The 23,907-nt window shown below is 36.9% G+C and overlaps 2 protein-coding genes across 2 annotated transcripts; both read left to right on the top strand.

Moving 5' to 3' along the window:
* Positions 1-20: 20 nt before the first annotated feature.
* Positions 21-3,117, top strand: nat16l (N-acetyltransferase 16, like). Its single transcript, XM_047822866.1, has 4 exons — positions 21-540; positions 1,003-1,198; positions 1,459-1,683; positions 1,868-3,117. The coding sequence occupies exons 2-4, from the start codon at positions 1,010-1,012 to the stop codon at positions 2,447-2,449; spliced, it is 996 nt and encodes a 331-aa protein (XP_047678822.1). The 5' UTR covers positions 21-540; positions 1,003-1,009; the 3' UTR covers positions 2,450-3,117.
* A 12,889-nt stretch (positions 3,118-16,006) lies between these two features.
* vgf (VGF nerve growth factor inducible) lies at positions 16,007-21,847 on the top strand. Its single transcript, XM_027169124.2, has 2 exons — positions 16,007-16,252; positions 18,113-21,847. The coding sequence occupies exon 2, from the start codon at positions 18,145-18,147 to the stop codon at positions 20,092-20,094; it is 1,950 nt and encodes a 649-aa protein (XP_027024925.1). The 5' UTR covers positions 16,007-16,252; positions 18,113-18,144; the 3' UTR covers positions 20,095-21,847.
* Positions 21,848-23,907: the final 2,060 nt, after the last annotated feature.

Below are 23,907 nucleotides of genomic sequence, written 5' to 3'. Positions count from 1 at the left end.
GCAGGAACACACAAAAAATTACACAAATTAAAATCTTGATTTAAATCATTTAAAAAATTAAATCACCTTGGCATACTGGAGCTGCTTGTCTACTTATATACTTTTTACTGTAATAATAAACCAAGCAGATTAGGTTTTACATAACTGTCAATATCAACTTCTTTGAAAAGCTCATAAACCTTAGATTTCACAAGTAAAAATTTTTCCTAGTTAAGGTGGACTTTGCTTATGCAAATATAAGTTGAAGAGACGGAACAAAAACGATTTTAAAGTAACATGAGATATTGGCATTTCTTAAACCTAGAGACTTGACTAGAAAATCTCTATTATAATTTTTAACATAATGAAATATATGAAAAGGCAAAGAGTATGGCACTGCAAAAAATAATGATAATAAACCCAGTAATTTATGACTGACAAAGTTATAAGAGGATATCAAGCAGTTGCTAGTGGGTAAAGTCCATCTAGGAAACACATCTGTGAGCTTTGCCCACTTTAACTTTTTCTGCCTGTAATCTAAGGGATACCATTCATTTTGAGGTGAGGAAAAAAAAATCTTAATGCAAATTATAACAATGATATTTAGCAAAACCTAGTATCACTGTTCTATCCCTCTATGGATATTTAAATTTGGCAATAATGAATCGAACTACATCTGTTTATCATTACACATTCTTTTGAATAAGAGACTTCAAACTGGTTTGTGCTGAGGCTGCTCTAGTGTCATAGGATTGACTTTCTTGGATTTTTATCTTGCTTTCTCTTGGCATTCTGGTTTGTTTTTATAGACTTATATATGTATACATGTATACCCAGTAAACCATTCACATACTTTTAAATGATGTGTGTAGCATAAACTCATTGTGAATTCCAATGTGTAAATTTCTTCCTTGACATCTCAAAACATCTCATTGTGGTGAGTCATGGAACATTTAAAATGACAAAAACTGTGCTTCTGTGCTTTTGAAGCATGAATTAATGAATGAATTAATCTATCCTCAGACAAGCAATGGAGGCAAAGTTTGTACATGAAAGTGAGGGTCTAACTTTCTGGCTAGCCAGACCACAAGACTATGAAGAGGTGATGGCCATATCACATGACATCTACCAAGGCAATGACTACCTTCCACATCGTTATCACACTTGGATGACTGAGCATGACAGAGTGGTCATAATTGGCAGGAGAAATGGAAAGCTGGTAAGAAATTTTGTTTAGAATTATCTAGTAATTTCCAATTAGAATGTAAATGACAGCATGGACAAAACTGATCACAAAATAATAGCTACTCTAGTTTCACCCCAAAAACATATCAGAATATGTAATTATAAAATAGTTATTAATTTTTATTACTAAAAACTATTTTTATTTCACATATTTTTATGTCTCAATTAAAACAATTTTATTTTATTTGTATCTCTACATGGCTGAGATATCATGCTCATTCCTTTCGCCTGTAGGTGGCACTGGACTCTGCACTGGTGGTTGATGGAGGGCAAACAGTGGTGTTGGAGGGATTAAGAGTGTGTCCAAGTGAAAGGGGACATGGAGTGGCTGGAGTTATCCAAAGAGTCACTGACAGCTACATTAAGCAAGTGTACCCAAGTGTAACAACCAAACGACTGACAAGACATGATAACCCAGGCCCTGAAAAACTCTCCAAGTTTACTTTTCTGGCTTGCCGGGTGACTTATAATATTCTGAATTTTTTTTTCACTATGACTGATTTTTTTCACATACTGTATTTACAACTCTCTCTTTATTTACTCTCTCTCTCTCTCTCTCTCTCTCTCTCTCTCTCTCTCTCTCTCTCTCTCTCTCTCTCTCTCTCTCTCTCTCTCTCTCTCTCTCTCTCTCTCTCTCTCTTAGGCTGTTCTGTCTTTGTGCGGAGACGCTGAGAGTTTTGAAGGATTTGTCTCAGGCCTGAAATCAAAACTAGAAAAGACAGAGAAATTAAATGGGACCTACAGCAACCAGCAAAAATTATTTGTTCTAAAGGACGGCTATCAGCTTAAAGCTCTACTCTTGGACAATGATCTTTCCTTGAGACTTCAGCTTCCTGGAGGTGCCATCATCCAAGACTGGCAACCTCTGAAACCAATGGAAAGCAACCTGGAAATTTTAGAAAGGCGAAACCTAACTTGGTTGGTTGACTGTTTCAATGAAAAACCAATGTTTATGAGCTTTCACACACCGCCGTATCCTGTGCCATTTAGTGGAGGTGCTTTGCGGTTCAACATAGACATGTTTGGTACTGATGTATCTTTTGCAAGAAAGGCACTGATAGCTCATTTAGAGCAGGTATTTGAGGAGATTCAAGGTACAGTCTTGGTTCATATTTACATGCCCCAAACATTTTGGGAAGACATGAGACAGTTTTGTCATGGAGATGAAGGAGTAAGGCAACATAGGGATTATGGGGAGCAACTATTTCTGGAGAAAGAGATGTGATAATTCATAGACACAATCAGACAGGGAATGAGAGATGGTAGCATCCAGAATAGACAGAACTCTTTAATAAATTCAGTTCACTGATTTATATACAGTTATGTTAATTCACTTTAATTTATCAGTTGTTACAGTACATACATTAAAGTCAACAAAGACTTGTATTTGTCATCAAGCCCTTAGTAATGTCACTGTTTGGTTCCAATCATTTTACTTATTACTGAAATTTAAAAAGTTTTAAAATTTTAAAACTTATTTCAGTTTAAAAAAGCATAACCACAGAATTGTATATTCCACAGAATATTCTGTATTAATTAAATCAATAGAAATCTATTGCACATTTTATTGTCATGCACATGCTCTATATTTTATCAGATTATATCAAATTATTTAATTTTTTAATTATAAGTTTTATTAAAGTGTTTCAGTACTTGTTACAATATACATGCATTCAGTTCAATTAAATTAGTTCACTAATCTCATCCTGCCCAATTTATGAACAACTAATGAAGGTATTTTGTCATTTGATAATCAAATTTGCATATGTAATAAAAAAAACACATCGATATTACACTTGGATGACTGAGTGTGACAGAGTGGTTATAATTGGCAGGAGACATGGGAAACTGGTAAGAGTGGTTTGTACTAATAAATATCTAGATTAATTTTTACAACAGACAAATAAATGTTCTTTATGCTCAACCAATAAAAGAGGAATACCAGCTGTAAAAACATTTTACATGCCTGATTTAATTACTCTGTGTTTGCCTGTAGGTGGCACTTGACTCTACACTGGTGTTTGATGGAGAGATTGTAGTGTTGGAGGGATTAAGGGTGTGTTGTAGTCAAAGAGGACAAACACTGTCTGTAGTTACCCAAAGAGTGGCTGAATGCAACCTTTAGCAGATCCCAAAAAAGTACTTTCTTTCATGGTGAATTATATCATCTTTCACATATTGAATCAATATATTTTGATACATTTGCTTATTACTGTTTTCCCACATATATTGTACCTGCCTATATGTGTTCCAAACAGCTCTGACTTGTTGAGACATAAGACCTCTGAAGGCATGTTGTGGTATCTGTCACCAAGACATTAGCAGCAGGTCCTTTAAGTCCGTAACTCGTGAAGTGAGGACTCCATCTATCAGACTTATTCGAACATCTGAAAGATGCTAATTTGCAGGCAACAACATCAACTCTTGTCATGTTCCTTAAAATGGTCTTGAACACATTTTGCAGTGTTGCAGGATGCATTATCCTGCTGAAAGAGGTCACTCTCATTAAAGAAAACTGTTCCCATGAAGTGTACTTGGTCTGCAATAATGTTTAAATAGGTTGTACATGTAAAAATAACATCTATATGAATGCTAGTACCCAAGGAGTTCCAGAAAAACATTGCTTAGAGTATCACATTGACTCTGCCACTTTCACATTCTTCCCATAGTGTATATTAATGTTTTCAACAATTTATGCTTCACAAGCTCTTCTCTGGGATCGGTCCATATTGTCTAGTCTTTGGTTCATATGGACATCAATGATATAGCAGATAACAATCCCTCCCATTAGGAATGGTCTTGCAATTCCAATACTTTCTTAGGGGCTGGACATCTGACACTTTTGATGCAAATTTGTATAAGTGAAAGTCACTGTGCAAAAGAGCTTATTTCAAAAGTAACTGCATACAACAACAACAACAAAAACAACAACAACAACAACAACAACAATAATAATAATAATAAAAACATCACTGCAAACCACTGTTAAAAAGTTATTAAAAATGTATAAATGTTAACATAATTAATCAATCTTAGATATATTAAGATTAATCTATATAATAGCATGATAATAGCAGGCATAAATGTAGTACTGTCAACTCTTTCATTATGAATAAAATGAAACAGGTTGGAATCTTGCATTGTAGCAATGAAGAGTAAAAGTCCTTTGCCAATATCATGAACAATTTTATAGCGCCTTCTTTAAATTAAATTAGCAATTTGCCCTGACTAATAAACAAATTAAAAGTGATATTTCAGGTTTCAATCCTTAGTATAATGATGATGCTGATGACGATGATGATGATAATTAATTATTATTATTATTATTATTATTATTATTATTATTATTATTATTATTATTATTATTACTACTACTACTACTAGTAGTAGTAGTAATAGTAGTAGTAGAATCTATTAGGTAATTTATTAATTTTTACATTATTTTTCTGTCTGTTTGTTTATTTATTGTTTACATGTTATACTAATGTTTACAGAAATCAAAGGTTCTCTTTCTCTCATTCTGCCATAAACATATTATTTATACTATAAATTTTATTTTTTGATGAAAATGGGGTAAATGTAACTACTTCAAATTCAGCAAATCTATAGCTAAGATAATGTTAGGATATTGTTGTAAGAATGTCTCTGAATGGTTAATGCCAATGCCAAAGTAAGAAATGTAGCATTTGGCATTCATTGTGACTCATTCACATACTGTAATAACTAAGTTGAGAGCAATCATCAGGGCAAGAGGAAGGAGGACAATGATGCATATTACACAACTGCTTGTTGGAAAAAAGATATATTGACTGAAACAGCCAATACAAGAATACAGACACTGCTCACTTTTTAAAGGCAAAAGAGGGAAAAATGCTAAAGGGGAATTTTGCTTTTTCCTATTTTGCCTGTATTTTTGTCTGTATTCTTATATTGTCTGTTTCAGTCAATAAAAGAATACAGACACTGTTCACTTTTTAAAGGTAAAAGAGGGAAAATGCTAAAGGGGAAATTTAGCCAGTCATCAACTCTATTAGGTGAGAGAAAGCCAAATTACATGTTTACCCCTGCTCTCTTATTTTCTTCCTGGTTCTGGTACACACTGACCTAGTCATATGTTGCATCTCAAAGATGGAAGAAATAAAGTAAGAGGGGAGAATGAGGAGGAGTTTCATACAGTAGCTGCTGGAACAGATAATTATTATGCTTATAATAATGGTGATAATAATGGTGATAACCTATTTCCTTCATCTCTTTTTGGTTACACAAAACATTTTACTATTCAGTAAACTCACAATGAAGCTGTAGCATCTCATGCCACTCTAGAACAACTTTGATCCTCATAGTAAGTAGGAATATGCTTTATTATTGTTGTTGTTATTTGTGTTTCTGTTGATTCCATCGTATTTATGAAACCGTACACTGGTGTTTATGATAACTGTTTAGAAAATAGATTTTTACCGAATAGATAGATAGATAGATAGATAGATAGATAGATAGATAGATAGATAGATAGATAGATAGATAGATAGATAGATAGATAGATAGATAGATAGATAGATAGATAGATAGATAGATAGATAGATAGATAGATAGATAGATAGATATTTCCATATCATTCCTCAAGCAGCATAGGGTCCTTTTTCTAATTACTCAGTTCAGCAAAAAACAAAACTGGCCAGGCCAACATTCATTCATTCATTTTCTACCGCTTATCCAAACTTCTCGGGTCATTATTTCTCAAATGAAACAGTCCTCAATTTAGCCTCACTCCTTCTTCAGTTTAGCACAACACTAATTATCTGGCTGCTTGGAGAGAACGGAAGTACTTTAATTGATAAACGTGGGTACATGAGTGTACAGAAGCAACTGCTGTGCCATGACGGCTTAATCACAGGAAATAAGCCCAGGAATGGGGGGCATGAATGCTATTAATCCCAGAGCATGATGGGTAAAGAGGCAGTCATTAGAGAAACATTAAATTAAGTTAATTCTCACTTCGGGAGGAAAATACTAGTGTGATGGTAACAGAGGTAGCAAGAAATGAATGAGCAAGCAAACATGTGTGGGACAAGTAGAAGAAATTGAAGGGATTCTGTCAATGAACCTACACAGTTATAAATAATGAGATATCAAAAAAGGATCAACAAACCCTAGGGATGTAAATAGAACCAAAAATAGAATAGACACAAAAGACATACCAATCTATTTCTGAGCTATTCTGTTCAATATTATTATTTACTGTTTGATTACAGTTTTTCACTGTCATAAAATTTACTCAGAATTTGGCCAGGACAGTAGGAAAGACAGAACGAAAAACTACACTTTTCCACATAACAATACCTGGCAGATGATCAGCTCTGATTTCTCCCGGGTTATCATTAGTTTCTCATTATGCTGATGTCCATAATTCCCTTCTCTCTCTTCCTCCTTCTCTCTCTTTCACATTTAAATCACATGTTATGTGTATGTTTAAATTATGTATATCCCCTCGTCATGTTTCCTTTGTGAAGCCCTATATTTCTCTTTGTTCTCTCTGTGTCTGTTCATGGTATAGCAAATGGACTGCAGGCATTAAACCTCATTACAGAAAGAAGAGTGAGAGGGAATGAGCAAGATAAGAGAGGGTGGGAGAAAGAGAAAAAAACAGACTATGTGTGTGCAGGAGGGGACACAGACAAAGATGAAGGGACAGCAAGATGGCAAGGGACACAGTGAGAGTAAGTGTGTGCGTCTGAGAGAAAGAGAGAGAGATAGAGAGAGGGGGGAAATAAAAGAGAGTGTATACTACAGTACATGATTTATTACAGACCTAGGACTATAGCTAATGAAGGCACTTTGATGTCATTACATAAGAAAAAAAATAGCTCAGTGTAGCGGTAAAATCTTTGACAGCAGTGTTATTTACCACATACTGTAAACAATATACAGTTTATATCCAGACATATATACAGTATAGCAGTATTTATAATTTGAATTTGCGTTTTATGCATTTATCATTCATTAGTTATAGTTCTTACTGAAAACAATATACAGCTGTATTAAATATCATTCATTGGATATTTTCCTTTAGAAAGCGTAATATTGCATGCTGTAGAATATAATAGCAGAATATGCAACCCTGTGTTATAAATGTATGCAACTACGTGTTACAAAATCAAAACCAGAAACATAAGAGGATTTGTCAGCCACAGACATCTTAGGAAACATAATGTCAATTGGCCAAACCATCTGCTTGGACTACACCTTAATTACTAGTTAATTTCAGCCATCTCTTTACCACCGTATGTTTCTGCATTAAGTATTACAATGTCATTTTCTTTACATTCACAGCAGCATTGGCAATATTTTGGTCAATATCTCTGTCAAAATAGTTGCAACAATATTATTTGATGGTGTTCAATTGAAAATGAAATGTTAGCATTTACATATTCTTGTTCACTCTGTAATGGCTTGCAATGCATGTGCATGTAATTTTTGAAACCTGCCAAACAATGCATACTGGCCGCAACAGGCTTTAAGCTGCTTTTCAACAGTATTTAGTATTGCAACAGTATGTCATTTGTAATTGTGTAAATACTGGATGTGTTTGGTACAGTAGAAGCAATGGGATCCATTCCCAGAGAAACAAACATGGCCCTTCACTGTCACTGCAACAAGCTGTTCCCTCGTCTGCTTCAACATTAGTTGTACTGAATGGACAAACAAAAGCAGTATGTCTTCATATACAATCAGACTACATATTTCAACACTGACACAAAAAGCATTGTCCCATAGATATCGCCTTTGCTTTTATATTTTGATTATCCATTTTCCCTTCATTACTGATAGCAGGACCATTGTGTGATCCGTGTCCATGTGTGGAACTAGACTGTGGTTGCAGTTACAGCACTATGCCACTGCTGCATGTGTGTGAGCTCAGGCACAGCTGACCTTTTTCAGCTACTTGATTGTGTGTTTGCACGCGTGTGTGTGTGTGTGTGTGTGTGTGTGTGTGTGTGTGTGTGTGTGTGTGTGTGTGTGTGTGTGTGTGTGTGTGTGTGTGTGTGTGTGTGTGTGTGTGTGTGTGTGTGTGTGTGTGTGTGTGTGTGTGTGTGTGTGTGTATGTGTGTGTGTGTCTGTGTCTGTGTGTGTCTGTGTGTGTGTTTTTGTGTGTACATGTGTGTGTGTGTGTGTGTGTGTGTGTTTGTGTGTGTATGTGTGTGTGTGTGTGTATCTCTACAGTGTGTATAAATTGGCAGGTGGTAATTAAATGCACAGAGCACACTATCTCCTCCTCCAGCCCCGCGCCAGTGACGCACAAGCCAGCAGCAGGAGAATGAGTCATACAGCCCCCGGGGATCCGCACCCCTCTTCTTTCCTCCTATCTCTCTCCACCTCCCTCCCTGTCTCATTTACTGCTTCTGCTCTTGCTTTCTTTCTCTCCATGCTCATTTTGCTCACGTTAACATTGCAAACCCCATAAGAATATCCTTTTATCTTGTTGCCCTTTCACCTGGAGTCATGTTGATCATTTAGATTGTCCTCACTCAGCACTACCCTCCACTGTGCATTTCCCCTCTTATGCACTTCCATCTGTAACTGAGTTTTTTTCCATATAAGTACTGCAACCTGTAAGCTTGTCATACTGCAGACAAACTGCACTACTGACTGTGGTTTTCCTGCTGAGCAAAAAAGCTTTTTTCAGACCTGCTTCGACTGATCTTAAAGTATCTTAGTGTGACTAGAGGTATCTGAATGGCATCACTTGCATACCAACCCTTATAATAAATAGCAGCAAATTTCCTCTAAAAGACAGTGTGAATTACAGGCAATATATTCCCCTTTCTGGTAGTCCAGAGGCAGGATCTTGTGCTGTCATTGCAGCAGTTTAAGAGTGACAGTCACTCTCAGTGCTGGTCTGAAAGCCCGGATAAAATGGGAGGGTTGCATCAGGTAGGGCATCCGGCAGAACATCTGTGCCAAATCAAATATGCAGACCAGATGATCTGCCGTGGTGAACTCAAATAGAAGCCAAGAGGACAACAACATAATTACCTCTGGATATCATATAAATGTACATAGAAAAAAGATAGAAAAATAGAAAGAGAGACATTTGTGGAGTGTCCTAAGAGCACATTTTGGACCTGTGTATGTAATTATCTGTGTAAAAGGTGGTGCTGACACTGAAAAAATGTAGACCACATGAACCACTTGGCTATCCCTCTCTTTCTTCGCCCACACATATGCAGTGATGGGTGAAAATGTGTGGGAGAGAACCCGATAGTAAATTGTCTGTTTTAATAACATCAACTTTCTAACACTGTTTCAGTGAGAGCAGGAGAGAAGAGAGAAATTAAATCAAATTTAGACTTGACAACTGGAAATGGAGGTGAGATACACCATACAATTGTATACTAAGCTCTACAACAATCATCTACATAAAAAAATTGCATGTATGCATACACAAATTTTATTGCATAGGTCATATTAACCTGACAGAATTGCATATAATTTTCCATTCATCATTTCCACTCCACTCTCCGTACTCTGACTTTGTCACACACCATAAAGCTCCCATCTTCCACCCTGCCATCACTTCTAGCTTCCAGACAACTTTCAATTTCAACCCGTTCCATTTTTCTGCTATTTTATATTCACAATAAATCATTTTTCAATCAACTCAAAAAGAGAGTGCTTCAGGCTTGGGTAAAAGTCAGGGACCTTATAAATGTAAAGTTTAGGATAAATGTTAAAAGAAATCTCTCGTTATCTCTTCTACTAGTGATAAAATACAGTTTGATATAGAAGTGGAGACTTCTCTGCCTGGAAAAGAAATTCATTTTTTATGTTGTTGAGTGAAAACATGATTACAAAGTGCTGTGAAATTAATAATTAGAAATAGAATCAGAAAATAGAGGAGGGAAGATAAGCATCAAGATGCTGCAAAAGCTTAAAGTAAAGGGAAGAAAAGGAAAGTGTCAGTGAAAATGACAGGCATGTGTATAAATCTGAGTAATGCATTAGGCCAAGGGAGGATTGATATGAAACAAAACAAAATGTCTCTGGGATTCCTTGCTGTAATATCATGCTAATATTCACTAATGTCATAAGAATGACAATTGATAAAACAAATAATAAAGGAAATTCTAAACCAAAAAATTTGGTTCATATTTTCTGATTACCTGCATCATATGCCCTGTGACTATATGATGTAAGTACATCTATATAACCAGAAGTCTTTTTATCAGCTTGTCTTAACTCCATTTTCACTGCAGTAAAACAGGATGCAGCACAGTTGGAAATTTCCTTGCTCAAAGGCACTTGAGTCAACTCATCAATTAATTCATGGGCTTAATTTGTGTGTTAAGGCAGGGAAATCCCCAAGTTGTGCTATACTCTGCTTCCAGGAGTGTAAGGAACTATAAGGAATTAAGAAAATTATGGATAGGGGCTGCTTGCTATAACTGAACCAATTTACAGTTTTACTGGTTATACAATTGCTTTTTTTTCAGCATCCTTTTACTAAATGATTTATAAAACAAAAATGTCAACATGTCCAAGATTTCAGACTGCATTGTTGTAATGTACTAATAACACTGATATGATGTTTGGATGTTCTCGGACATACCTTTATGGTCCATACTTGCTTTCACATACAGTATTTTAACAAAAGAATGCAGACTTTATAATGTTAGGAAGATAAAATACTGAACACCACAACAAATTTATTTTATGCTGAGTGTTATGATTTTTCTTGCTCTGGCTGCCTGTGTGCAGCACACTGCTGAGCTCTGAGAAAAGCTATATGATCCCAGCCAAGCAGTGAATCATTCATTTATTTATGCAATGATTAAAGATAAAATTCTTTCTGGAGGAAAAAAAAACCTTGAGAAGCTTGGAATGTCTATAATGCAGAAAGTCTGGCATGAACAAAATAAGGTTTAAAAATGATGAGATTATTCCTTTAAAATATTATTGACACCAGTAACAATGGTCCAAAATGCTGATTCAATAAACTGTTTTTAACAGCACTGACATATTTCATCACAAAATAAGATAACATTACATTGGGCCTCTTAAAATACAAATGATAATCTGATGCTTTCTACTGCCATGTGATACATCACCTAGTGCACAAGCTCTCAAACAGCTGCCAATATCAGGAGTTGCGTTACTGAACTATTTGTAATAAATGTCAGATTTTAGTATGAGGAAGATGGGAAAAAAATATGAGCACTAAAGCATATATTGAAGGTGCAAAGTTTCAGTGTGCAGAGATTGTTCACAGCATGCAGTACTATATGGCCAAAAAAATAAATACAGACTTGCAAAAGGATGCTGGGAAAGGAAAAGCCACATGGGATGTGGTAGCTTAGTAGTTAAAGTGTTGGACCACTGGAAGGTTGTGCTGCCTCCAAGCTGCCACTCCTGGGCCCCCAACCCTCAACTGCTCAGCTGTATAAATGACAGTATAGTAAAGTCATACTATTTAAGGTAACAAAACTTCTGAAAGTATTTTATTATGTAGCAAATGTGTTTTCATTTTCTGTTTCTTTAAATGATGTGTTTTTTGGGGTTTGTGACATGGTTTTATATTTTGTTAGATACCAAGGATATGCCCCACACAGGGTCAGTATGTCCTGAGAATCATTGCGAGAAAATAAAATCATTGAGAGAAAATAAATTAAATGTAAAAGAAGAAGAAGAAGAAGAAGAAGAAGAAGAAGAAGAAGAAGAAGAAGAAGAAGAAGAAGAAAAGAAAAGAAAAGAAAAAAATGCTGAACATCGTTCTCAGGGTAGGGATAGGTGTATGCATGACATTGATTAGCTGCAATGTGTGGGTGATGGTGCTGGATTCAGATGCTTACATTAAGAAGAGAATCGTCTTATCTACATGCCTTTTGCAATTCTATCCTCTTCCACGACTGGATGCATTTTCAAACCAATACATACCAGAAATTGTTTTCGAAATATACATAGAAATGTCAACATACACGCGCGCACTATCAGAAAATTCGGGGAAGCCCAGGAAACTCTGCTTCTTTTTGTTTTCTGTTGTCTCGCGCGTGTAGGCGGGTGGCATTACACGACTACGAGTCTCCCACGGGTTTGCCTCAATTATAAATTGGTTAATTTAAAGCAAAGCGCCCTCGGAAGGGTTGCGCAGGGTTAAAAGATGGCTGCCGTGAGTAAGAGATTGATCTTGGCGGTAAGAGCATAACGCCTCATTAACTCCGTCTCAGAGGCGCGAGCGCTGTTGATTGGGCTCCAGCGTCAGCAAGCGCACAAGCCGCCAACGCGGCGAAATGGCCATAGCGGTGTAATGGCAGTATAAAGTTCCACAAACAGATGGCTTCTAATTCTCTGTAGTTTTTAAGATCTTTCGAATGACAGGCTCTGTGTGGGTGACACCAGAGACCCATGTAGCCGACTAGCCCATGCAGCTTGGGGCAGCATTTGCGGCTCAACAAAGCGACAGCTTCTACTGCGGCCAAGCCAATCATATAAAGACCAGTGCAGCCACAAACAGTGAACTGACCGAAATCTCAATACTTTTAAGTAAGGTAAAGGCTAGCATGCTCCCACCAACCTTATGATTGTGCCATAGACCAGCTGCCTGGAATATCACTCCCATAGCTGAATTCAGCCCATGTCATCTGCCAAACAAAGAGCCATGGAAGAGTACATTCAGGAAGTGATATTAGGCTATTTATGTCACCCACATCAACAGGGTTCTCTGTTGTGGCCTAAAAATTGGGTGGCCTTTGGCCGTATGTCAATTACTGGGGCTTAAACAGTTGCACTGTCAAGTAAACCTATCTGCTGCCACTAGTCCACTCAGCCCTTGAGCCGGTATTTCACCGAGCTCAACAACTGTAGAACATACAGTACAGCCTGTTGACAATTATCAAGCGGAAGATTTCATTTAGCACCCTAACCCTTACCCTCTAGTGGTTACTTTGAGTACTCCATAAATGATGTGCTAAGACACATGCTAAGACAGGTTGTTGAGGCTTACAACGATGATATCCTGGTATTTGTGATTTCATCACAGACCTGCTTAATTGCTCAGGCCACACTACAATTCTTGAGGTCATAGGGTCATCCCTTAGCCTGCCCTGCTTTTGCCACTGCTACATTACTTTTTAATCATGTTTTACATTATTTTGATACATGGACCATGATGTATTTTTTGACATAAATGTATCCCTTTCAGCCTTTTGCTACACAATATTCCTCATGCTCTGAATTGATTTAACAATGTCCTCGGATTTTAAAGCTTTCTCTATATCAGCACTGAATCTTTTAAATCATGGCTATTTTCTTGCTCAATGAGATCGTAGATATTTAGACTGTGAAACTCCTTTTTGCAATTACAGTGGCAGCAAATTGCAGAGACAAATGTTTATACAGTCCTGTACAGGACCCTCATTTCAGTTTCACCCCTACCTGACAGGTCTGTTTTATATTTAATAAATGGATTAAAATGTGTTGCTATTTAACCAATGAAACCTATAACAGTAAGGTCTACACCATCCTCATTACATGAGGATGTTTCTTACTTGTTCTAGCTGGGAATCTCATTTTGACTAAATGATCATTATTTAAAATGGTTTCATCATAAAATTAACACTCGTCATTCAAACTAAAATCTTTCAAACTCCACTGAATCTGCTTAACTCTGGATTAAAATTTACTGTTTGTAAATATCAGTATGGCTACATACTGAGCACAGGGTGTGAAAGCTGGCACATTTGACTAGGTCTTGCCATTGCAAGTGCTCTGAACTCAAACCTCAAACCACACCTATGCAATTCATTCAGACTTAATGAAACATAATTAGATTGTGTTGAAATGTAAAGTCATGCATATTTTAATAAAATCTCCTGAATATTGGGAACTAGCATAATGTGCAATGAAGTCAATTCAGTAATGTACAAGTTCCATTTATTTTCCAAGATTTTTTGCAAATGCCATTTTCACTAATACACAGAGAATTCATCTATGAATTCATCTATGATTACACTGACATAATCTAACAGCATAATATGCTACCTAAAGCCTATAAAACATAGGCCTACATCTATTTTAAAATCATTAATAAAAATCCCTCAAACATAAAAAAAATAATAATTGGCAGCACAGGCTAGACCAACCTTCCACACTAAAGCTGAACCTACAACCTCTGGTCACTCACTCACTCACTCACTCACTCATTTTCTACCGCTTATCCGAACTACCTCGGGTCACGGGGAGCCTGTGCCTATCCCAGGCGTCATCGGGCATCAAGGTGGGATACACCCTGGATGGAGTGCCAACCCATCGCAGGGCACACACACACTCTCATTCACTCACATAATCACACACTATGGACTACGGACAATTTTTTCCAGAGATAACCTCTGGTCAAAAACATTAAATCAATACAGCTATATGGTCACTAGCAAAACAACCACTGTAATGCCATTTGTCATGCTTGGGTCCCCATTCCCAGTAAAATAATTTAATGTGAAAAAAGCAACTTTCAAAATATTGATTTAATTGTCAATATATACACATTCACATTCATAACAGTGGTTACAACCTGGAAAGAAAAAGAAAGAAAGAAAATCCATTACCAGGTTATATTCTGGCAGGTCTTTATTAATGTCTTGAAGTTATGCACTTATCTATTGTTCATTTTCTCTTCAGCAAATGAACAATATTGGGTGTTCAAGTGCAAATTTAAGGAGCAAAAGAGAGAGAGAGAGAGAGAGAGAGAGAGAGAGAGAGAGAGAGAGAGAGAGAGAGAGAGCTGAGTCACTGAGTGTGAATAAGTACTGAAACAGCTTATTCTCTGATGTTATGTGGTATTTTATATTCTATAATATAGTCGTACCTACCAACTTGTCATCAACTTTTTCTCCTACAGACTTCCATTACTGTCTAAGTTTAATTATATCAGTAACAATATTCCTGCTGCAGTTCAGATTCACACCAAATTCTAGAGCAAATGAAATGTTATATGAATAATTAATACGGGACACATAACAACAAGAAACATCAAAATATTGTTCTTGTTATTTTTGTGACTGATTCATTTTGGTGGATGTACTGTAACAGCTGATGGTAGCAGCAAAGGCCCCATTTTTACTTTAAACTTTTATTCAAGTGAAGCGAACTCGTGCAAAATACATGTCACAAGCAATTATATGTCACAGCAATCATATGTCACAAGTGATAGGACCTGCAGTGACGACCTGCAAGTGCGCCTATAATAAACTACAGTTAGGTATTGCTAGCCTGTTAGTAATGCTAACCTGTTGCGAAGCTGATGAAAAGCGAAACGTCTTCAAGGTTAAAGAGTATTAATAGGCTAGATTTATTTCTACGAGACGGTTAAAATTAATAACAGTAAACCTTCACAGACACATGCTGTGCCAGCATTCCTCCGTCCAGCGGAGATAAATAACAGTTATTGATCGTCGTGCCCATGACTTCTTCCTTTTCAAATTCTGTGTGCTCACTCTCTATATTAAGTAGTCTTCATTGCTCGCCAACTGGGCATGGGATGGAGTTAAATCTAGGGGGAACAAATCATAAATTTCTTGCGGGAGGGACTGGCCCCTCTCCTTCAGCCGTAGTGTTATCTCTAGGGCACTCTCCAGCAGGAAAATTCTTTATTTCATTCATCTCGTTTCCGTTCATTCATCAGGGCACTGCAGCGTAGCGAGCGCTCGGGCTTAGAGCAACACCGAAATTCTTATCAATGGAGTGCTGACGTCAATGAGCAGCGGTGACGCGCGGTCACGTGTGCTCAGGGGGGTCGAAATATAAACATGAGGAGCTGGCCGTGGTCCTGAAAATATCTACAGCGCCGTCACGAAGACACGAGTCTGAGACTTGAAACGATTCGTATATTTTTTCACTAATCAAGTTAATTCAAACCATACCTTTAGTTTCTAAAAAGAAAAAGAAAGCATATTCGCTAGTAAAGAGAGTATCCAATAGCGAAGTTCGCAGAACAAAGAGCGAAAGTGCGTCGGACCACGTCACGCCTGGGATCCCGGTAAGTCCTCATTTTCATAAAATACCATTATAGCAATGCAGAGAAAGCTTGCTTACTCTGTGGTAGTATGAGTTGTGTGCTTTTGTACCGTTTAATGTGGATCAGCAAAATAAAGTGTCAAATCAATGGGAACATTAAACCTAAAATAAATTTTGTTCCAAACAAAATTTGGGAAAGGAAACACCATATATTCCACAGCAAAATAAACAATCAAACAAACAAACAAAAAAATTAAACATACAACTATCTTCAAAGAACCAACCATTTAATATGGAACTTGGGTGGAGTCGGAACTGATGCATCATCGTCGTGTTCATTTTGATGGAGCTCAGATGTGCCTGTAAATGACGCCATAACTGATTGCTGATGCATATCATGATGACAGTTGTGGAAATTATGTTGATCAGTAACAATCACAAAATACTAACTATCAATGCCCCCAGTCCATAACATTATTTTCCCTATGACCATAGCATATTTTCTCAGCTGTCCTGAATCCTGTTAGATATGCTTGGCAAAACAAGGCACTATATATCAAAAATGTTTTTTTTTATTTTTTTATTATTTAAATAAGGTAATAAACATTATATGCTTTATATTAAGAATATAATCAACGTTTAGTTTCTTCTAATTGTATTAAGTATTGACTCAATTGCAGTAAGTATTTACTACAATTAGCAGGTGATAATGTGATAACATGTATTGATATTTCGGTATATATTTATAGACAACTGCGCCAGGGCTTTCCCCGTCTTTAAAATAGACTGTCTTGGCATGGATGATTATGTGAAGAGACGGCGTCTTAAAGGCGGCTTACTAATGTGCATTAGCGCCTACTGACTGTTTTAGAATTGAAGCAATGAAGCAGATAATACTTACAAGCAACGGTTTCCTCTAGTTCAAAGCATAATGCGGGGCTGCAAACACAATATTGATGGTAGACATAAGAATGCTTTAATCTGTAAACTTGGATGCAGCAGCAAACGTTTTAAGGTTTAAAAAAAATTAACAAATTATATTCCAACAAGTTACTAACAAATTCATAACACTTATTTATTCTGCTCTCTCTGACGTTTGTCCAGATTTGTGCCTTTTTAGACTTTCAGATTACCGGTGTTTTACTCAGTATTGCTTTAATTTAGGCTATTTTAATGAGACCGATAACAAACTCGAACACACATGTACATGTACGTCATGTTTGCCTCAGTGTTCCACCCGCCTCCAAATTCTCCGCTCTTAAGATTTTTCTTCAGGCCAATTGCGCAAAGTGCATACAAAGGCGGTTTTTATGTTAAGTCACATGTTCTTGCCCAAGCAGTACAATCAGTAAACTGTACATATAATTAAAACTACATAAAATTCCTAAATTCGTTCTTTCTGCATGATGATGGTGAGTGATGCTGAAATTCTGTTGCTATGATCTGCAGCCAAGAATCGTACGTGAATAATATGTCCAATAAACAAAATTAATCCAAAAAACATCGTTTATAATAACTGACTATATGGATAAGTAGATAAGTATTTTTTTAAATAACAAGAAAACTTAATTGTGTGTGTGTGTGTGTGTGTGTGTGTGTGTGTGTGTGTGTGTGTGTGTGTGTGTGTGTGTGTGTGTGTGTGTGTGTGTGTGTGTGAATCATGGAAAGGGATTATGATCATCATGATATGGGAACAATGTTATGATATGGGAACAGTGTTATACGTCAAAAAAATCTAATGTTCATGTTGTTCTGTATTTATCCATTGTGTCACCATGGTGATTAGCAGTTGTAACTGTTTTAATCATCAAGCATACAGTGGGCAAAAAAAGATTGCTGTGCTTTATAGCCTATTATTAATATTTTTTTCTTCCTATGTTAGGTGCGTCATCATTTTCCTCACTCCTAATCTGCATGGTCATGATTCGGTGCAAACAAGTCTCTAGAGCCCCACTTGTGCTTCTCTTCTTCCTCTTCAGTATTACATGTGAGCCCACAAGCAGCAATCCTGTGACTAAACACAAATTGGGTAATCAGTATGAACCCTCCTATCCTGAACTTACACAAGCACAGTTTCAGTTTACCCAAACTGAAGATTTTCTGCCAGGGATATCAGATGAAGAAGAGGATGAACTTTTCAAGGATGTTGACCCCAAAACCCTAGCAGCAATCCTCTTAGAAGCCCTCAACAAGCCTCAGGAGGCAAAGAGTAAACAAGAGAAGAGGGAGGGAGAGAATGACATGGTAGATGAGGACAGAAAGGCACAGAATTTTGACAGACAGAGAAATGCAGATCAAGAGCTGGAACTTGTGCGAGCAGCTGCTGAGGCACAGGGTAGAGAAGAGAGAGAAAGAGAACAGGATGAGGAGAGAAAGAGGGAGCATGAAGAGGAAGAACTTCTTACAGAAAAGGTGACTAGTCATACCACCAGTCAAACAGTGCCTGTCAATGAACAAGAAGTAGTTGCAAAGGGGGTGGCAAGCAAGGAAGAGCACCAAGAAACAGAGGGAGTCACTGATGGGAACAAAGATGAGCAGCTGAGTCCAGAAGAGTTAAAGAACCTGGAAACCATGTTAGAGAAATTTCAGAGCTACAGTACAGCCACAAAAAGAGAACGTGATTCCTCATCTGGCATGAGGGAGAGTCGTAGTGATTACTTTGATTATCTGGATCGTAATGGCCTCATGAACAATGAAATCAAACCCAAACCTAAGGGTTATGACTTGGCTCTGTCTAAAAAGAAGCTCAAATGGCAGCAAGAGCAGGAAAAAAACAAGAATAGACCATTGTATGAGGGAGGAAACTTCATGAATGATTTTAATGATAATATTGAAGACCAAGAGCAAGAAAATGGAGAGGATGACGAGGATCTGCTAAGTCCAGAAGAGGAAGAAGCTAGGGCTAAAGCTGAACAGGAAGAGGTGCGTAGACAAGCAGCTGAGGCTCAGAGAGCCAAGGTAGAGGAAGAGAAGCTTGCCGATATTGCATCAGATATGATCTTGCAGTATATGGTCAAGCAAGATGGGAAGAAGTACAGGGACAATAATGCTGCAGAAGACAAACGCTCAGAGGAAGATGGTGCCAATGAGGATGATGACGACATTGACCCACAAACTATTGATAAGTTGATAGAGATCTCTAGTAAGCTGCACTTGCCTGCTGATGATGTTGTAGATATAATCAGTGATGTGGAAAAGAAGAAAAAAAAAGATGCTCCTGAAACTCTGCAATGGCAACGACCTCGTGTACCTCCTCCAGCATCTGATGTCCCATCTTCAGTCTTAAGAGCATCACAACCCTCAAAGCCACCTAAGCCTAACACAAATGTGCTGAAATCATGGTTTAAGGACAGGGCTCCTATTAAGTCCAGTCAACAAGATTTTTGGATCAAGCAACAGTGGCCCTTTTGGACCTACCCTGCCTATCGGCGCTATCAAAAGCCCTACAGTAGTTATTACACCATCTACATGCCTTCTCCCCAGCCTAAATCACGTTATTATGCTAAACCCACCTACTCCTTTAATAGCATTCTGGGGAATTCATTGGACTATGATTACCCTCTGAAACAAAGGTATCTTCCCTGGACACAAAGTCGTCCAAGGGCTCCTCTGTCCTTCCGGCGAAACCTCTACTTCCCTAACTACATTGTCCCTCAACCACAGACTTTCAAAGGCATACCTATGCCCAAACCCCGTTCACCCCTGCGTCATCGATCTGCTTTCTTTTACTCACCCACAGCTCCTGTAGTTGCCACACAGGATGGCTATTATAGCCAGATGGAGCAGCCACAGCCAGACAACAATGAGGAGCTAGGGAACTTTATTGAGAAGGTTTTCCTGAAACGTCCCCGCATGTTTCAGTGAAGGTGTAAATAAAGAGAGAAGTAAAGAGGAAATGTAGGTGACCAAGAAGAGTACAACTGTGAGACTGTTTTGCCACATATTTTGGTTTCATTATCTAGTCTCATTTAACTGCCCTTCCCTCTTCAGTTGAATTGAAAAAAATTGCCTGAAGACTGGTGACTGTTGCCATTTTCAGTGGTGTTTCTCCCTTCCTCATCTATTTGCCTCCTCCCCTACATACACTGATAGACGGTGGAAATGATGTGAAGAAAGATGCTTTTGTCAATTATGTGGGGTACACACATGACTCAAATACCCAAAGACAGTCCTAAGATTTTTCCACACTTCCAGAAGGCCTTTCAAAAAAATAGAGGAAGACAAAAATACAATAGGACATATTTTGTAAGCCTTATATTTTAAAATTGTTTTTATCATTTATAATGCTCAGAAGCCTTTTAAACCATGGTCATTTTCTCTAATTATGAGAAAACAGCAAAAATATTTAAAATAAAACATTTAAAGAATGCATGCATAAACACAGGTTTATTCCATGAAACTCAGTCATCATGAAGTTTTAAGTGCCATATTCTTTAGAAATCTTCATGTTTGGTTCATCCTACCCAACAATTGTCTTAAGTGTACCTTGTAGTATTCGGACACACTTGGTCCTGTACATAGAATTAATTGTCTATAGGCTGACAATTTATTTTCTTTGAAGTGTTTTTAACATTGTTTTTCTACGCGGAACATTGTTGAACATAGTAGGTGCAAAGAATGCTCATACATTCCAAAAATTTCTATTCCTAAGAAAAGCTTTTTCATATAAGCTGTTTTGACAGCAGTTATTTATTGCCTTATTTCCCTTTTACAAGTAGCAGCATTTTTTGTCATTGATGGGTTGGCAGGATTAATCCTAGTCATCAGACCATTTGGAGACAAATTCATGTTAAATTTCTAGAAATTTATGGATTTAATTGTGAAAATAAATATATAAGTTTGGGGTGTAAATACAGCAAAACAACACCTCAATATGCACATTCCCAGTTACCTACTTAAGTTTAAAAAGTTTAAAATGGCATTGACAATCTTTTAATTGAAATCAATCAGAATTTTTTAATGCCCCTTTAAGTATTTGATCAACAGTTACCTTTAAACAAAAGTTTAGTACCTGGTACCAGAATCAAAATTAGGTCAGATTTCATAGTGCAGAATAAAACTGGATAGTGGACAGGATAAACATAGAGGCACTTTAAACTATGCGTTAGAGATTCTTCACCACTCTTAACTAAGTGAAGCCAACAAAGATATTTTGAGCATATTCAGTGCTCAATTGAACTGCTTACAATTTAAGTACCCAAGTTTGTAATACCTTACCCAAAGGACTGTGAGGGAGATGCAAAATGAGTAGAAAAGATAAGAAAAGAGGAGGTGCTTGACATTCTAATTAATTTAAGTAAAATGTGGATTAAGAGATGGACATAGAGGAGACAAGTGTCTGCACGTTTATGTGAACTTGCATCTAAAATGTGTTTCTTCTCTGAAGAAATTATGAGCATTTAAAAAGCATAAAAAAAAATCAAAAGACAAATGTTTAGCATACCAGAGTTAAAAAAAAACAACTGTCAAGTCTTGTATAAAGAAAATCAGCTGTTTGTTAGTTATAGATGTATCTTGTATGTACCTTAATAAACATGCGTTTGCTGGATGTAAATAATCGCATGTTGATGACTAGTTTTGCTACACAGAGATAATTCAATAAAAGTTACTATTTTTTATTAAGATTGGGTTTTTAATTGTGTTTTGAAGAACATGTGAATCTGAGCTCTCATTTATATCAGATCTGATACCAACCACACATTCTATTGTTGCCAGATACAATATTGTTTACCACAAAAAAAGATCATGTTATAATTACCAATTAGGTTGCTGTGTGTCAGAGCAAGTTAAGATAGCATGTCAAACATGCACCACTCATACCAATATGTTTAAATACCAAAAGACAAAGTCCAATTATTTCCAGAGAGATGCAAGTATGAGGCTATTTAAGTGTCTTTTATGCTTTGTAGGGAGTCTTTCATTTCTATCTAGTACATTTGCCAATGCTAAGAGTCTTTGATTCTGCTCAGCAGTCCTGTGGCTTAGACAGTTTGCTTGGATAATTACTTTATTAAGCAAGAATCCCTGCAGCACTATAGAATGATCACACTAGAGCCCATCATTAGTAGGATCCTCAGGTGCTCAAAAGGGAAACATACATATCTGATACTAAATTTAAACTAAAATATATTTCAAAATATATGTAGCAATGTAACAGTATACATATACATTAGTTATACAGTATTATTCATCAATAATTGCATGATGTAAGATGTGTTATTTGTTGCAAACTGTAAACATTGTGAAATTCTTTCAAATAATCGATTCATGATATACCTGGCACTCTTTCATCTCGCCCATGGAGAGCACACAAGATGGCTCCACGTTGTCATTTTGGGCTGAGCCCAACAAGGTTATGTGGGCAGTCAAGTCACCAAACACTTGGCTGTGGACACTAATCTAAGGCCTGAAGGGTGGGTTATGGTAACCTAATCTAGGCAGGGTACATTAAGATCAGTCACCAGGTCACTATGAAACCACCCAATGTTTTAGTGAATGAATAAATTAATAAAGAAACAACACTGATAATAATAACAACAACAATAATAATATTAATAATAATACCACTACTACTATTAATAATAATAATAATAATAATAATAATAATAATAATAATAATAATAATAATAATAATAATAATAATGAGAAAGTAAACGCAAGAGCAAGTAAAGCAAGTAATAAAAACACAGGGAGAAACGAGAGGGCGAGATTGTGGGGGTGGAGAGGTTGATGAGAACAGCACAGCCCACGGAGGTGCAGTAATTCATGAGTCACATGGTTGAGGTGTGAGTCATACTCCTTCCACTGCAGAACCCCCATCCACCGACACACATAAGGTTTGCACTTTTGTCATATTTACTGATGCACGGGCATGTGGTCCTTATAATTAATCTAAATAGGTAACATTCTATTTGACTAAGTTTTTACAAGAGAGACAGCTCACAATAACTATTCAATAGCCATGTATATTTCTGTATGTTGTGTTACACAAAAAATTGATAGATTAAATGCACAAACACACATATCTAGGCACAAACATTTTCGATTATAAGATAATTATGATCTTATTAAATGGAGTCTGAATCATGCAACAAAAGAAATTTTGTTGTTCTCATCAAATATTGATTTTTTCTCCACATTCTGTATGAGTCAACACCAGAGAGAAAGAGAGAAAAATACATAATGGAAAAACCCACAGTATGCCAAATTGCCCAGCTTCCAATACACCACCAGTTCATCAGCATCAGGCCTGTGGCAAATTCAACGCAGTTTTAAATGTTTGGAAGCAGCCTCACCTGCAACAAGCTATATCTGACATTCTGAGACAGAATAACAATATAATGTACAAGTGCAAGCATTATGTTGTTGTTCAACAGTAGATACTGTAGCCAGTTACAGTCCATGCATAATATGGGTAGGCTATAAACCTTGACATTAAAAATTCATGCTGATGAGTGTGGAGGAGCCAGTCCACATGATGTGTGGAAGCAGCAAAGGGCAGAGATTTTTGGCAGAATCTCAGTCACCACTGGAGCTGAGCTCACACCAGATTAATCCAAATATGTTTTTTGTAGGAGAGAGGTAAAGGCAAGTTGATGCAGATCTCAATTTATAGAATTTCAAAGTGGTCTGTTGTCAAAATAAAAATATAGTTTACTTTACAGAGAAGGCATTTCA

This window comes from Tachysurus fulvidraco, chromosome 1 (assembly GCF_022655615.1).
Source record: "Tachysurus fulvidraco isolate hzauxx_2018 chromosome 1, HZAU_PFXX_2.0, whole genome shotgun sequence".
In the NCBI taxonomy this organism is placed as follows: domain Eukaryota; kingdom Metazoa; phylum Chordata; class Actinopteri; order Siluriformes; family Bagridae; genus Tachysurus; species Tachysurus fulvidraco.
This window is presented reverse-complemented; position numbering and strand designations above follow the sequence as displayed.